This window comes from Corythoichthys intestinalis, chromosome 9, assembly GCF_030265065.1.
Source record: "Corythoichthys intestinalis isolate RoL2023-P3 chromosome 9, ASM3026506v1, whole genome shotgun sequence".
NCBI classification, from domain to species: domain Eukaryota; kingdom Metazoa; phylum Chordata; class Actinopteri; order Syngnathiformes; family Syngnathidae; genus Corythoichthys; species Corythoichthys intestinalis.
Window position 1 is genome coordinate 54,655,774 of NC_080403.1, and position 12,221 is coordinate 54,667,994.

The following is a 12,221-nucleotide window of genomic DNA, read 5'->3' on the forward strand; positions in this document are numbered from 1 at the left end:
AAAAAAAAGTTGATGTAACTTGGCCAAAACTTGAAAAACATGCCATTGAACCCCCCCAAAAATGCATTAAATTTCCCAGATGTTGACAAATGCTGGCATTAAAATAGACAGGAAGTTGACAAACCTGACTGGAAATGGTCTAACCTAGCAACAAGTTGACAGGATTTGAAAGGAAAAGTTCACATAACCTGGCCAAAAGTTGAAAAATATGCTATTTAAAAAAAAAAAAATTAAAAAAACCTAGCAAAAAGTTGACATGACGGTAACTTGAAAGCAATTTGACAAAAAAAAAAAAAAAAATTGTCACTTGGCCAAAAATTGAATATGCCATTAAAAAAAAAAAAAAAAAAAAAAAAAAAAAAAAAAAAAAAAAAAAAAAAAAAAAACATGAAATTGTCCCAAATGTTGTCAAATATTGGCAACAAAATTGACAGGAATTTGACAGGAATTGACAAACCTGCAACATGTTGCCAAAAACATGCCATGAAATTGAAAAAATTAGCATGACATTTGTTTGCGTCAAATCGACAGGAAGTTGACAAACCTGACAGGAAACAGTAAAACCTGGCAATTAATTGACTAAAGTTGACATGACAGTAATTTGAAAGCATTCTTGACCAAAAAAAGTTTACGTCACTTGGCCACAAGTTGAATAAGCCATTAAACAAAAAAAATGCATGAAATTATCCCGCAACAAAATTGACAGGAATTTGCCAAATCTGACAGGGAATGGCAAAACGTGGCAACAAGTTGCCAAAGTTTAAAAAACATGCCATGAAACAAAATAGCATGAAAATTGTTGGCGTCAAAATCGACAGGTAGTTGACAAACCTGACAGGATAAAGTAAAACCTGTCAACAAGTTGACCAAAGTTAACATGACTGTAATTTGAAAGCATTTTTGACAAAAAAAAGTTGACGTCACTTGGCCAACAGTTGATTACGCCATTACACCAAAAAAAAAAAAAATCATGAAATTGTCCCAGATCTTAAACATTAGCAACAAAATTGACAGGAAGTTGACAAACCTGACAGGAAACAGCAAAACCAAGCAACAAGTTGCCATAATTTAAAAATGCCATGAAACTGAAAAAATTAGCATGAAATTTGTTGCCGTCTAATCGACAGGAAGTTGACAAACCTGACAGGAAACAGTAAAACCTCACAACAAGTTGACCAAAGTTGACATGACGGTAATTTGACAGAAAAGTTGACGTAAAGCTGGCAGCAAGTTGAACATTCTCATGTAAAAGTGACAAGAAGTTCAGTTGACAAAGTACGACGTAATCCGACAAAGTTCACAAACTTGAAAGTGAACAGGAAGTTGTTACAAAGTTGCAATCAAGTCGACGTAGTTACTGTGACGTTGGCAGGAAGTTGACGTATAAATCGGCGTGAATATGAAGACGGGGCAGACAGAGAGTTGATAAACTTGATGGTAAATCGACAAACTCGACATGGAAGTTATCAAAAAAGTTGACCGAGTGAACGTCAAGTGTGCGTGCGAGGTTGTGTGTACATACACAAAAATTGCGGTGTGAGAGGCACTTTGACCCCCCTTTTTGTGTGCCCTTAAAGTTAACAAAAAATACTTTTTACCATATTTGATTTGGCTTCAAGTTTCAAAACATCCCACTGCTCCCTCACAAAGAAAAGAAAAAAAAAAAAAAAAAAAAAAAAAAAGACAGGCGGCCATTTTAGCCGTCATTAGAGCAGAATCGCGCTTCCACAAAATGACAGTGTTTTTGCTATCGGCTAATGTGTTAGCAACCAAAAACATGCTACCAAAAATTTTTGAACCAATCCCAAACTCTCATTGTATTGTGTTGTTGCTGTCCAACAAAAATGACCACTGCAATTGCTTTTTTAACACCATGTTTAGGTATTAGCATTTCTGTTAGCATCTTAAATCCCTTTATCAAGCAGGATATACAAAATGCACCAAAACTTTTTTTCTTTTGAGAACAGCGTTAATGGTGGTAAAATTGCTGGTGGCTGCCTAAAACTATTTTTTGGGGTGGTGACACAAACAACCAAACTAGCTAGCTAAAAGAATGAGTTAGCATTTTAGTGGATAAATTGTGACCGGAAACACCAGTGGCAAAACGGGTATAGAATTTTAAACTTTTTATTTATTTTCTTAAGCTAATTTTTGTGGCTACCACATAAGAAAATTATTCATCTTTTATGTGAAACAACTTTTTGGTCTTAGATAAAAGTTGACAATGCTAGCAGATAGAACAGAAAATGAAAAAAAAAAGTCAAAGTTTCTATTAGCATTCCCCCAAAAACCTTTAAGCACCAACATTTTGTATTTTAGTGGACAGCAATAACATTTGGTGAAAACATTAAAGGTGGCTAACAAGGATATTTTGTTGCTTGAATATTTTGCAGTAGCATATTGCTGCCACACTAAAAGTCTAGTATGAAGTTTTTACATGATACTATCATGTAAAAAAAAATCACATTGATGTAGAAAATTGATCACTACCATGTAAAAACCTGATCATGCTTACATTTTTGTGTAATTAATATTATGTAAAAATGTAATCTTGAAGATTTTTGTGTAAATGTCTGATGATCGCATTTTTTCATACTATGACGTAAAAATGATCATTCTCATGTTTCTGCTTGATCATTATCATGCAAAAACGGGATCATTCTAATGTTCTTGCATGATCATTATCAGGCAAAAATGTGAGAATGATCACGTTTTTACCTCATAGCATAAAAAGTGATAATCAAGTTTTTACGCAAGACTTGATTATGATGATCATTATCATGCAAAAATCGGATCATTTACATGTTCTTGCATGATCGTTGTTATGCAAAAACACGAGAATGATCATGTTTTTACACAATTGTATGTAAAAAAAAAAGATTAGGTGTTTACATGATAATGATCATGTTTTCAGGTTTTTACGCAAAAACTTGATTACGATGATCATTATCATGCAAAAATGGGATCATTCATGCTCTTGCATGATCATTATGCAAAAACATGAGAATGATTACCTTTCAATTGTATGCAAAAAAATGATCGTTTTTTACATGATAATAATCATGTTATTACATAAGTATCATGATTTAACATAATTTTGAAATAAAAAATATATGTATATAATGATAATTTCACGTTAGTGTATAAATAAAAAAGTAACCGTTATGACATTTTTACGTACATATCGTGGGGGAAAAAAGGTATGTATTTTTTTTACATATTCTGATAATGATCACATTTTTACATTATTACAATTTTACAGCATCATTTGAAATTTAAAATATATATAATCAATTTTTTTCGTGATAGTATATATATAAGTGACCATTATAGTATTTTGACATTATTCTAATCATGTCATAAAAACAGGTGACTATAATGTAAAAACCTGATAACAATCATTCTTTATGATTTGACATCATTTTAAATGTCCTCAAAAAATTAAATTTTTACTTGATAGTATACAGAAAGTGACCATTATATTTTTTTCACGATATTTATCATGTAAGAACAGATAACTATCATGTAAAAAACCTGATAACGATCATTTTTTATTAACTACCATTATGTAGAAACGTGATCATATTATTGCATGAAAACGTTTTTACAAAACTATTGCAATCCATTATAATTTTAAAAATTATCAAATTTTCACAATATATGAAAAAGTGACCATTACATTTTTACATGATGCTTATGTAAAAACAGGTATGTAAAAACCTGATGGTCATTTTTTCACGTTATATTAAAAATGTGATCATTATGTTTTTGCATGATAATCTTTTTTACACATTACAAATTTACATCATTTTAAATTTTAGAAAAAGTATCACATTTTTACATATATTAAAAAAAAGTGACCATTATCATATTTTTACGTGCTACTTCTGCAAAAAAGGTAACATGTAAAAACCTGATAACATTTCTTTTAGATACAATATAAAAATATGATTATAATATTTTTGCATGATATTGATCATGTTTTTACTACTATTACAATTTTACATCATTTTAAATTATATCTATATATAGTGTATAGATATCACGTGATACTTATGTAAGTAAAAACTAGTGATACTAGACTTTTTTATTTAGTGTGTCATCAATACGCTTCAATATTTTTTGGGGCATAACATGTTTGTAACCACACTTATTCCATCGCACAATCTTGATTTTTGCTTAGTTTCTCTGCAAAACAACGTTTTTGTGTGCCAGGGGCGTTTTTGGCGTTAGCTGACAGAACACACACAAATAAGTTAATGGCCGAACATCGACAAAACATGACCCTCTGCGACTACTTTGTGAACGCTCGTTCTGCTCGACGGCATTTTGACCCCCTTAAAAAATGAACAAAGACAAACCACCGCAACTTAAGAAGAGAGCACGAATCATTAAAAACGACCAAAACAAAAAATAAACTACACTTCCCGCCGCTGGACAAAATAAATCTTGAGAAACCACAACCTTTTGATAATTCCCTCTACAATTATGTACAATTTGACTTTATACAAGCAAAGCGGTGGCGCACGCCTCACCGAAACGCGCGAGTGTGTGTGAGTGTGTGTGCCCATGCTCTTGTCTTTGTATGTTTTTGTGTGTGTTTGTGCGCGTCAGGCCGAGCTGCTCTTGGAGAGGTTGGGGTAGATGATGGCTGCCGTCACGGCGACCATCACTGCGATGAGCGGCATCCACGGGCTCCAGCCGCCCTATTAGCATACATAGAAAAGTCCAAAGTTATTAGCTATTTGTACAGTATAAAGAAAAGAGTATTTATTGTATTAGTAAAAGAATAAGATTAAAAGCACCCATTTATGGCAATAGATGTCAAATCCCATTTTGAGTGGGAGGCTAACATTTGATAAATTCGTAAATATTGGCTGCCATTTTTTAATTAAAAAAACAAACAAAAAAAACTCATTGGTTGCCATTGATATTGTATTCGATTAGAAAAATATATTCAAATTAAATTTTGTCGCTTCGAGTATTCGTTTAATTAAAGTGGCGTAATGTTTTTTTTGAAAGTGTTTACATTTAGTTTTATTGATTAGGGTGGATACACTGCCCTCTGGTTCAGTCGCTGCCACCTCTTCCAGTTCAAATGGATTGGACAGACTCATTTTAAATGGACGTCTATTTAAAAAAAAAATAAAATAAAAATGGCAGTAGTTTTTCTAATTGGAAAAAGTAAAAACTGAATATTCTTACATTTTTAAAATGTTTAATCACTTTTTAAAATTTTTTTTTTACAGATCTAAAAATAGATTTTTTTAAAAGGTAATATGACATTTTTACTATAAAATTACAGTTGTTATTCATTTATAATTAAAAAAAAAAAAAAGGAAATATTGCGTGGTTTCAACACTAGAAAAAGAAGAAACTAGTAAATATTAAACCTTTAAATTAATTTTAAAAAATTTAAAAAAAAGCAACAACAAAAAAACACTAAGTAGTTCTCAATTTCAGTAACAAAAGGCAGAAAAACAGTAAATATCTTCTTTTATTTTAAGCTGATATGAATTTCCTTTCATAGGCTCCAGCACCTCCGCGACCCTCGTGAGGAAAAGCGCCATTGAAAATGAATGAATTGGACATCTATTGCCGTGAATGGCAAATTAAGTTGTACAGAAGCCAGAGAACATTTCAAGTCCCTCAAAGTCGACAAGCTTGTATTATGGAAATGTTGTTGGCGCGTGAGTCACATTTAATAACGGTGTTGTCGTGAGGACGAGTCACGTACGCGCTAGTTGTTTGGACCCATCCTGATGATGTCATCGCTGGAGATGCACGCCAGACTGCCAGACACACACCTGACTGATTATCCATTTGACAAATACGTCATTTGTGGATTTTAGTTTTACCACTATCATTTTTGTAAAATATTAAATAAAAAAGTTGGAATATCTTCTACTATTGATAACTGTTTTCAAAAATATTATCAACCTAAAACATGACAACATAATAATATATGTCCGAGCCTCTTTTTGTACAGGTATTTATTTTAGGGCTGTCAAAATTATCGCGTTAACGGGCGGTAATTAATTTTTAAAATTAATCACGTTAAAATATTTGACGCAATTAACGCACATGCCCCGCTCAAACATATTAAAATGACAGCAGACTGCAATGTCCACTTGTTACTTGTGTTTTTTGGAGTTTTGTCGCCCTCTGCTGGCGCTTGGGTGCGACTGATTTTATGGGCTTAAGCACCCATGAGCATTGTGTAATTATTGACATCAACAATGGCAGGCTACTAGTTTATTTTTTGATTGAAAATTTTACAAATTTTATTAAAACGAAAACATGAAGAGGGGTTTTAATATAAAATTTCTATAACTTGTACTAATATTTATCTTTTAAGGACTACAAGTCTTTCTATCCATGGATCGCTTCAACAGAATGTTAATGCCATCTTGTTGATTTATTGTTATAATAAACAAATACAGTACCTATGTACCGTATGTTGAATGTATATATCCATCTTGTAGCTTATCTTTCCATTCCAACAATAATTTACAGAAAAGTATGGCATATTTTAGAGATGGTTTGAATTGCGATTAATTACGATTAAATAATTTTTAAGCTGTAATTAACTCGATTAAATATTTTAATCATTTGACAGCCCTAATTTATTTTAATCTTATGTATCAATCTGTAACAATATGATTACATAATCCTTCCACATTTAAAACAAAGTTTGTGAAGTTGGGATTATGTTTTTTTTTGCATTAGGACTAAGGCTGCAACGACTAATAGATTAAATTGATTAAAAAATTAGTTGCCAGCGAATTTGATAATCCTTTTTTGCCGGCAGCTATGAGCAGTCCCGGTCCTTGCTTGTGTGAAATGTCAGGCTGCACGCGCCAGTGATAACACATGAGAGAGAGTTCACTGCTATACTCAGATTGGGTCACCGAATCAATACAGTAGTGCCTCCGTCAGAGTTGAGTGAACGAAGTCAATTGTATTGTTTGTATTCTTTGTTGATGAGACATTACTACTTAGCACAAAGCGCTTAGCTAGTTATCGATTACGCTAATCAGTGTCTTAAGTGTCCATTTTCTATTTTCTTTGGAGAAGCATATTACCACTTGAGTTATTCTTAGATAGTAAGGTTGTCTCATTTCTTTTTATAAAGAAACAACAAACATAAACCCCTTTTTATAACCGCTTTCAACACAAACTCCCATTCAAACTTGTAAATTGTCATACAAGAGAGGGTACTTTGAAATTTGGATTGCATTTACGAACAACTGTTTGATAGAGAAAACTGACTAATAAATGAGCCATCGACACAATTTATATCAGCGCTTTGCCCACAAGAAAAAAAAAATATCGATCTGCAGCACTTTTTTTGTTGAATGAACAGGATTTTTGTCTTATTTGTGTACTGGAAATTCTATTATTCCATTATAAAATTAATCGTTAGTTGCAGCCCTAATTAAGATTTTTTCCATGTACTGTAACAATAAATCGAAACATTTACTTTTCTTGAAATACAATTTTAAACTGTAATAAAACTTGCAAAATCACATTCTTTTAAAATAATCTTAGTTATATTTCTTATGAAACTATTATTTTATTATATTATAATTCAACTCCCTTGTTATATTACACAATTAGCTCTAATGTCTATAATTTTTTAAATGACTTTTTTCCCCAAAATAATTATTTCTTTAACTTGTTTTTCATGGTAATAAAAATCCCAATTTTCTTTACTTTGGTGGTGTTGCTTTACCACAAAATAAACAGGAAAAAAATATGGAAGACTTCAAAACTTAAAAAAATAAATAAATGAATACAAAAATAATAATAATACAAGCTTTTTGTACTATGAGGACCTGCAAGAATATGACATTGGAAAGTTTTGTTTTTTTTAAAGACAAAAACATTCAAGCAATAACATGAAGCTGGCGCATGCGTGTCAACAAGAAAAAAGAAGCCGAGTGAGCTTCTGAGATGGCAATGAAAATAAAAAAACATGCCCAAAAAAGTTGCTAACTTGCATCTTTTTTCGGCTTTGAGGAGCAACGTCGCGAGTGCGTGATGCGTACGAGAGCACTCGCGAACAAACGGAAGGGAAAATTTCTCTCCTCTTTGAGAGTTCAGGGCCATTTTGGACTGAAAATGGGTTAAAAACGTCCATCACCGTCAATGAATTAGTTTCACACTTCTAGAGCGCTCAATGAACTAATTGTTGATTCGCCCCTCACAGTCCAAAATGAATTAGACGTCTAGCGCTGTCAAAGGCACTGAAAGATGAGCAGTTGAATACTTTGTAGAGGAAGTGACTATTTTTGATAAATTAAAAAAAAACAAAAAAAAACATCATTAACAATGTTAGTTTTCATTACTAAATATTCTATATTTTAATATATTTTATTAAAAAGTACATTTACAAAATACAAAATATAGCGATATATTCCCTTTCAATATATATTCACACCCCTTAAATAGTATATGATCAACTTCAGTATTATTGGGGGCCATATATATCCAGAGTGTGTTTTTATTTAAATTTTGCTTGTATTAAGATTTTATTACTCTACAATTTCATTCAGAACTACAAACTGCAATTTTTGGAGAAATTACGATAGGGCTTTGCTGTGGTACAGATCTATCTGGTAAGTTTTTGCTCAAAAATCACCCCCACACAGGTTTGTCTGTCATTGAAAATGTATGTGAAATTTGGACGTACATGGCTGTCAGTGGCATTGACTTACATGGGCCGCAGTAGAATGTCAATGGGCTGTAATGGATGTGTAAATTCTGTGATTTGGTCAAAAATTGTAGGACCAGATACATTTTGATTTGTCTTTATTTTTCAAAACACGTGTTTACGGGCAAACGGAAAGTTTTGGGGGGCTCATTCAAAAAATTCCCAGCATCACGTGAAAATTCCGGTCATTTTCATATTCGAATGGTGACGATCGGTCAAACGATTTGGGCTGAAGAAAAGCCATTCAGAAAAAAAAAAAGAATTTTACAATATGGGCCTAAAGCCCCATCTAAATATATATATGGCGGAAAACACAGACAAGACTGAAAAAGCAGTTTCTGCTCTTGCACTCCTCTTTAAAATAAACAGCTGTATTTTAAGCCAAAACAACTGTGGTGTTTTATACAACAATATGTCTGTATGCTGCCATAGCAGATTCATGGCGCATGAAGCCCAAGAACTATTTTTAATTTGCCCGTTTTACCCTGGAAACCCACGTTTACAGACGTCGCACAACCGTTTTTGTTTCAGCCCAGCCATGAAAACAAGGAAGGTAATTATATTTTTTATTCAAAACGTCATTTTTAGCTTAGAATCATTAATCGATGTCTAATATTTTGTTAAAAAAAAATTTTTTTAAAAGGCACAAAAAAATTATTCACTCGCATATTTTAAACTTTTAAACAAATTACATCACAAGAATGGTGTCTGTAAAAAAGTCACGGATCTCTACCTCATAACTATCGCAATTTTTTTTTTTTTTTTTGTTACTGTCGCATTTTCCCCGATATGTTAGATGATAAATAATCGGTCCTAACAAAGAAAAATTGGGAAAAAATGTTTAAAAGGGTAAATATATGAAAAAAAAATCTCGACCACTCCTTGATGTCTGCCATTTCTGCATCGCGTCCCTTGTTATATTACCATGTTTCACCCATAAAATCCCAAAAAATCCAGCTGTGGCCATTCACAGCTGTGTCTTGACACTCAGTGATACATGCGACATGGAGTTTTTGGATCGAAACAATGTAAGTATGCAATAATATCTTGTTAAAGTCATGGCGTCTGTAATTCTGCTCTCGCGTGCTCTCACCTCCAGATAGGATTTCGGTGTTTAAAAAACATTAAAAAAAGCCCTCCTGTCCAAAATTTTTCTTCCCCCAGAAAATTGAGATTTTAAGCTTTCCAATGATGTATCACACATGCATATCGGACAATTTTGAAATTTGGCCAAATTGGGGGTCTCAAAACAGAACTTTAAGTCACCTGAGTGTTTTCCGCCATATGTATAAATCATAATTGAGACATCTTTGTATACCAAATGTAAATACTGTGGCCTTCATATCCAAAATGTGTTTTCCTTATCTTTTAGACAAGGTTTTGGTTTGTTTAATTACCAAAAGCAGTCACTTGGAGTCTAAAAAGTTGGTAAAAAGTGACCCTGAACGCCTCACAGGTGAGAAGATTTTCCCTGTTTTTGTGTAAAAGCAGGCGGAGGAATGGAGGGAAGCAACAGAGGAGACGGACGCACACGTCGGCGTGTACCTTTTCTACCACAACTGGCCGAAACACCAGTAGAGCAGAGCCAGGACAAGACCCATGAATATGGCTTGGACAGGCTGCAGTATGGATGGCTATTGGGGAGGGCGGGGTTTGTGGAAGGGGAGGAGAGGGATAAGAAGAAATCAGCCGGCAAATCAAGCAAAACAAACCAGGGAGGACGGAGCAGCACCAGCGAGGGAGCAAAGCAACATCTATTATGACATCACTTACTCCACAAAAATCATAGTTTGGTAGCCATGAAGCAAATAGTGGACATTTAGCGAGTAAAGGAAAATATCTAAACATCGGTGCGTTGTATTTATTCTGTTATTTCATTCATTCAACTAACTCGGAGGTGGGTAGAGTGGCCAAAAAATCTGATTCAAATAAGAGTACTGTTACTTCAAAATCATAATAGTCATCCAGAAAATATAGTACAAGTATTTGATGAAAAGAAGACTCACGTAATTAGGTAGTAATTGCTTACACAGTGATACATTATTTGAAACGAGTATTTTTTTCCTCTCAGCACAGCGTCATCTATACGAACTTTCATAATTATACTGAACTATAAACTACAACTTGACCATATTAGGCACCAAAAAAAAACAACACAAAAATAATTCAATCCGGAATGTAAAAAAACCTAAAGAAATGAAACATCACCGGCCAAAGAGCATGAGTGCTATAGTGGAGAAAACATTTTTAACTATGAAATTAAAACAATCATATCTCTCCGGTGCTTCGTGGTCCATCGGTGCCAAATAAAAGGTTGAAATCTGTGCTTTCAAGTAATCTTGACTGTCAAATATTATAATTTTTCGATTCGTTTACAGACTCGTGATTGAACACGCCGTCATGATCATGGGATTTCCAAATGCAAGCTTGCATGTGGTCATGTAACTGTATTGTTACGTTTGTTTTGAGTCATGTCATTTTTGTTGCGCCGTCTCATTGGGTAAACTCTATGAGCATCTCTGGCAAAATCAAATATGTAAAATATGTAGGAAAAATTTCACGCCTCTAGTGTAGTTTCAGAGTAAGAGTAGCGTTTCTTGTCCATAAATCTACTCAAGCAGAAATCCGCGCTTTCGAGTAATATTGACTATGTTAAATAGTATAATTTTTACAGGGGTTTAAAGGCCCCACATGATTAAACACGCTGGCGTGATCATAGGACTTCCGAATGCAAACTTGTGTTTGTGGGCCTGTGACTGTATTGTTACGTCCAATTGGTATAATGATGTCATGCGATTATTATTGGGACGTCTCATTGGTAAAACTACAGCTGGCAAAAATAAGGTCAAATGTAATATGTAGAATCAACAGGAAATTCATAACGACTGAAGAGAAGCGCTTCTTTACAAATCTACTCAAGTAGAAATCTGCGCTTTCGAGTAATGTTGACTATGTCAAATAGAATAATTTTTAAGGTGCTTTAAAGACGCCACGTGATTGAACACACAGGACTCGAAATGCAAGCTTGTGTGTTGTGATGTGTCTGTATTGTTACGTTTGATTGGAGTCACGTGGTTATTGTTGCGACGTCTCATTGGTGAAACTGGTAGAGCCACTGTCAGGATCTCTGGCAAAATCAGATATGTAGAATAAAGAGGAAAAATATAACGGCTCTAGTCTAGTAGTGAAGTAAGAGTAGCATTTCTTCACAAATCTACTCAAGTAGAAATCTGCGCTTTTGAGTAATGTTGACTATGTTAAATAGTATAATTTTTTACAGCGGTTTAAAGGCCCCACATGATTGAACACGCCAGCGTGTTCATAGGTCTTCCGAATGCGAACTTGTGTGTGTGGGCTTGTGACTGTATTGTTATGTCCGATTGGTATAATGGTGTCATGTGATTATTATTGGGACGTCTAATTGTTAAAATTAGAGCTGGCAAAAAATAAAGTCAAATCTAATATGTAGAATCAACAGGAAAAACATAACGGCTGAAGAGTAGCG

At 33.6% G+C, this 12,221-nt stretch overlaps 1 protein-coding gene across 5 annotated transcripts in view; it reads right to left on the reverse strand.

Annotated features, from left to right (window-relative positions):
* Positions 1–349: 349 nt before the first annotated feature.
* Positions 350–12,221, reverse strand: part of slmapa (sarcolemma associated protein a) — an 85,888-nt gene continuing 74,016 nt past the window's right edge. For 3 of the 5 annotated variants that reach the window (XM_057845234.1, XM_057845233.1, XM_057845230.1), the window contains one exon: positions 350–4,706. In XM_057845234.1, the coding sequence (XP_057701217.1) occupies positions 4,611–4,706 (96 nt within the window). In that variant the 3' untranslated portion in view covers positions 350–4,610. Of the gene's footprint in view, positions 4,707–10,261; positions 10,351–12,221 lie in introns of all 5 variants that reach the window. The other 2 variants (XM_057845235.1, XM_057845232.1) reach the window with 1 other exon arrangement.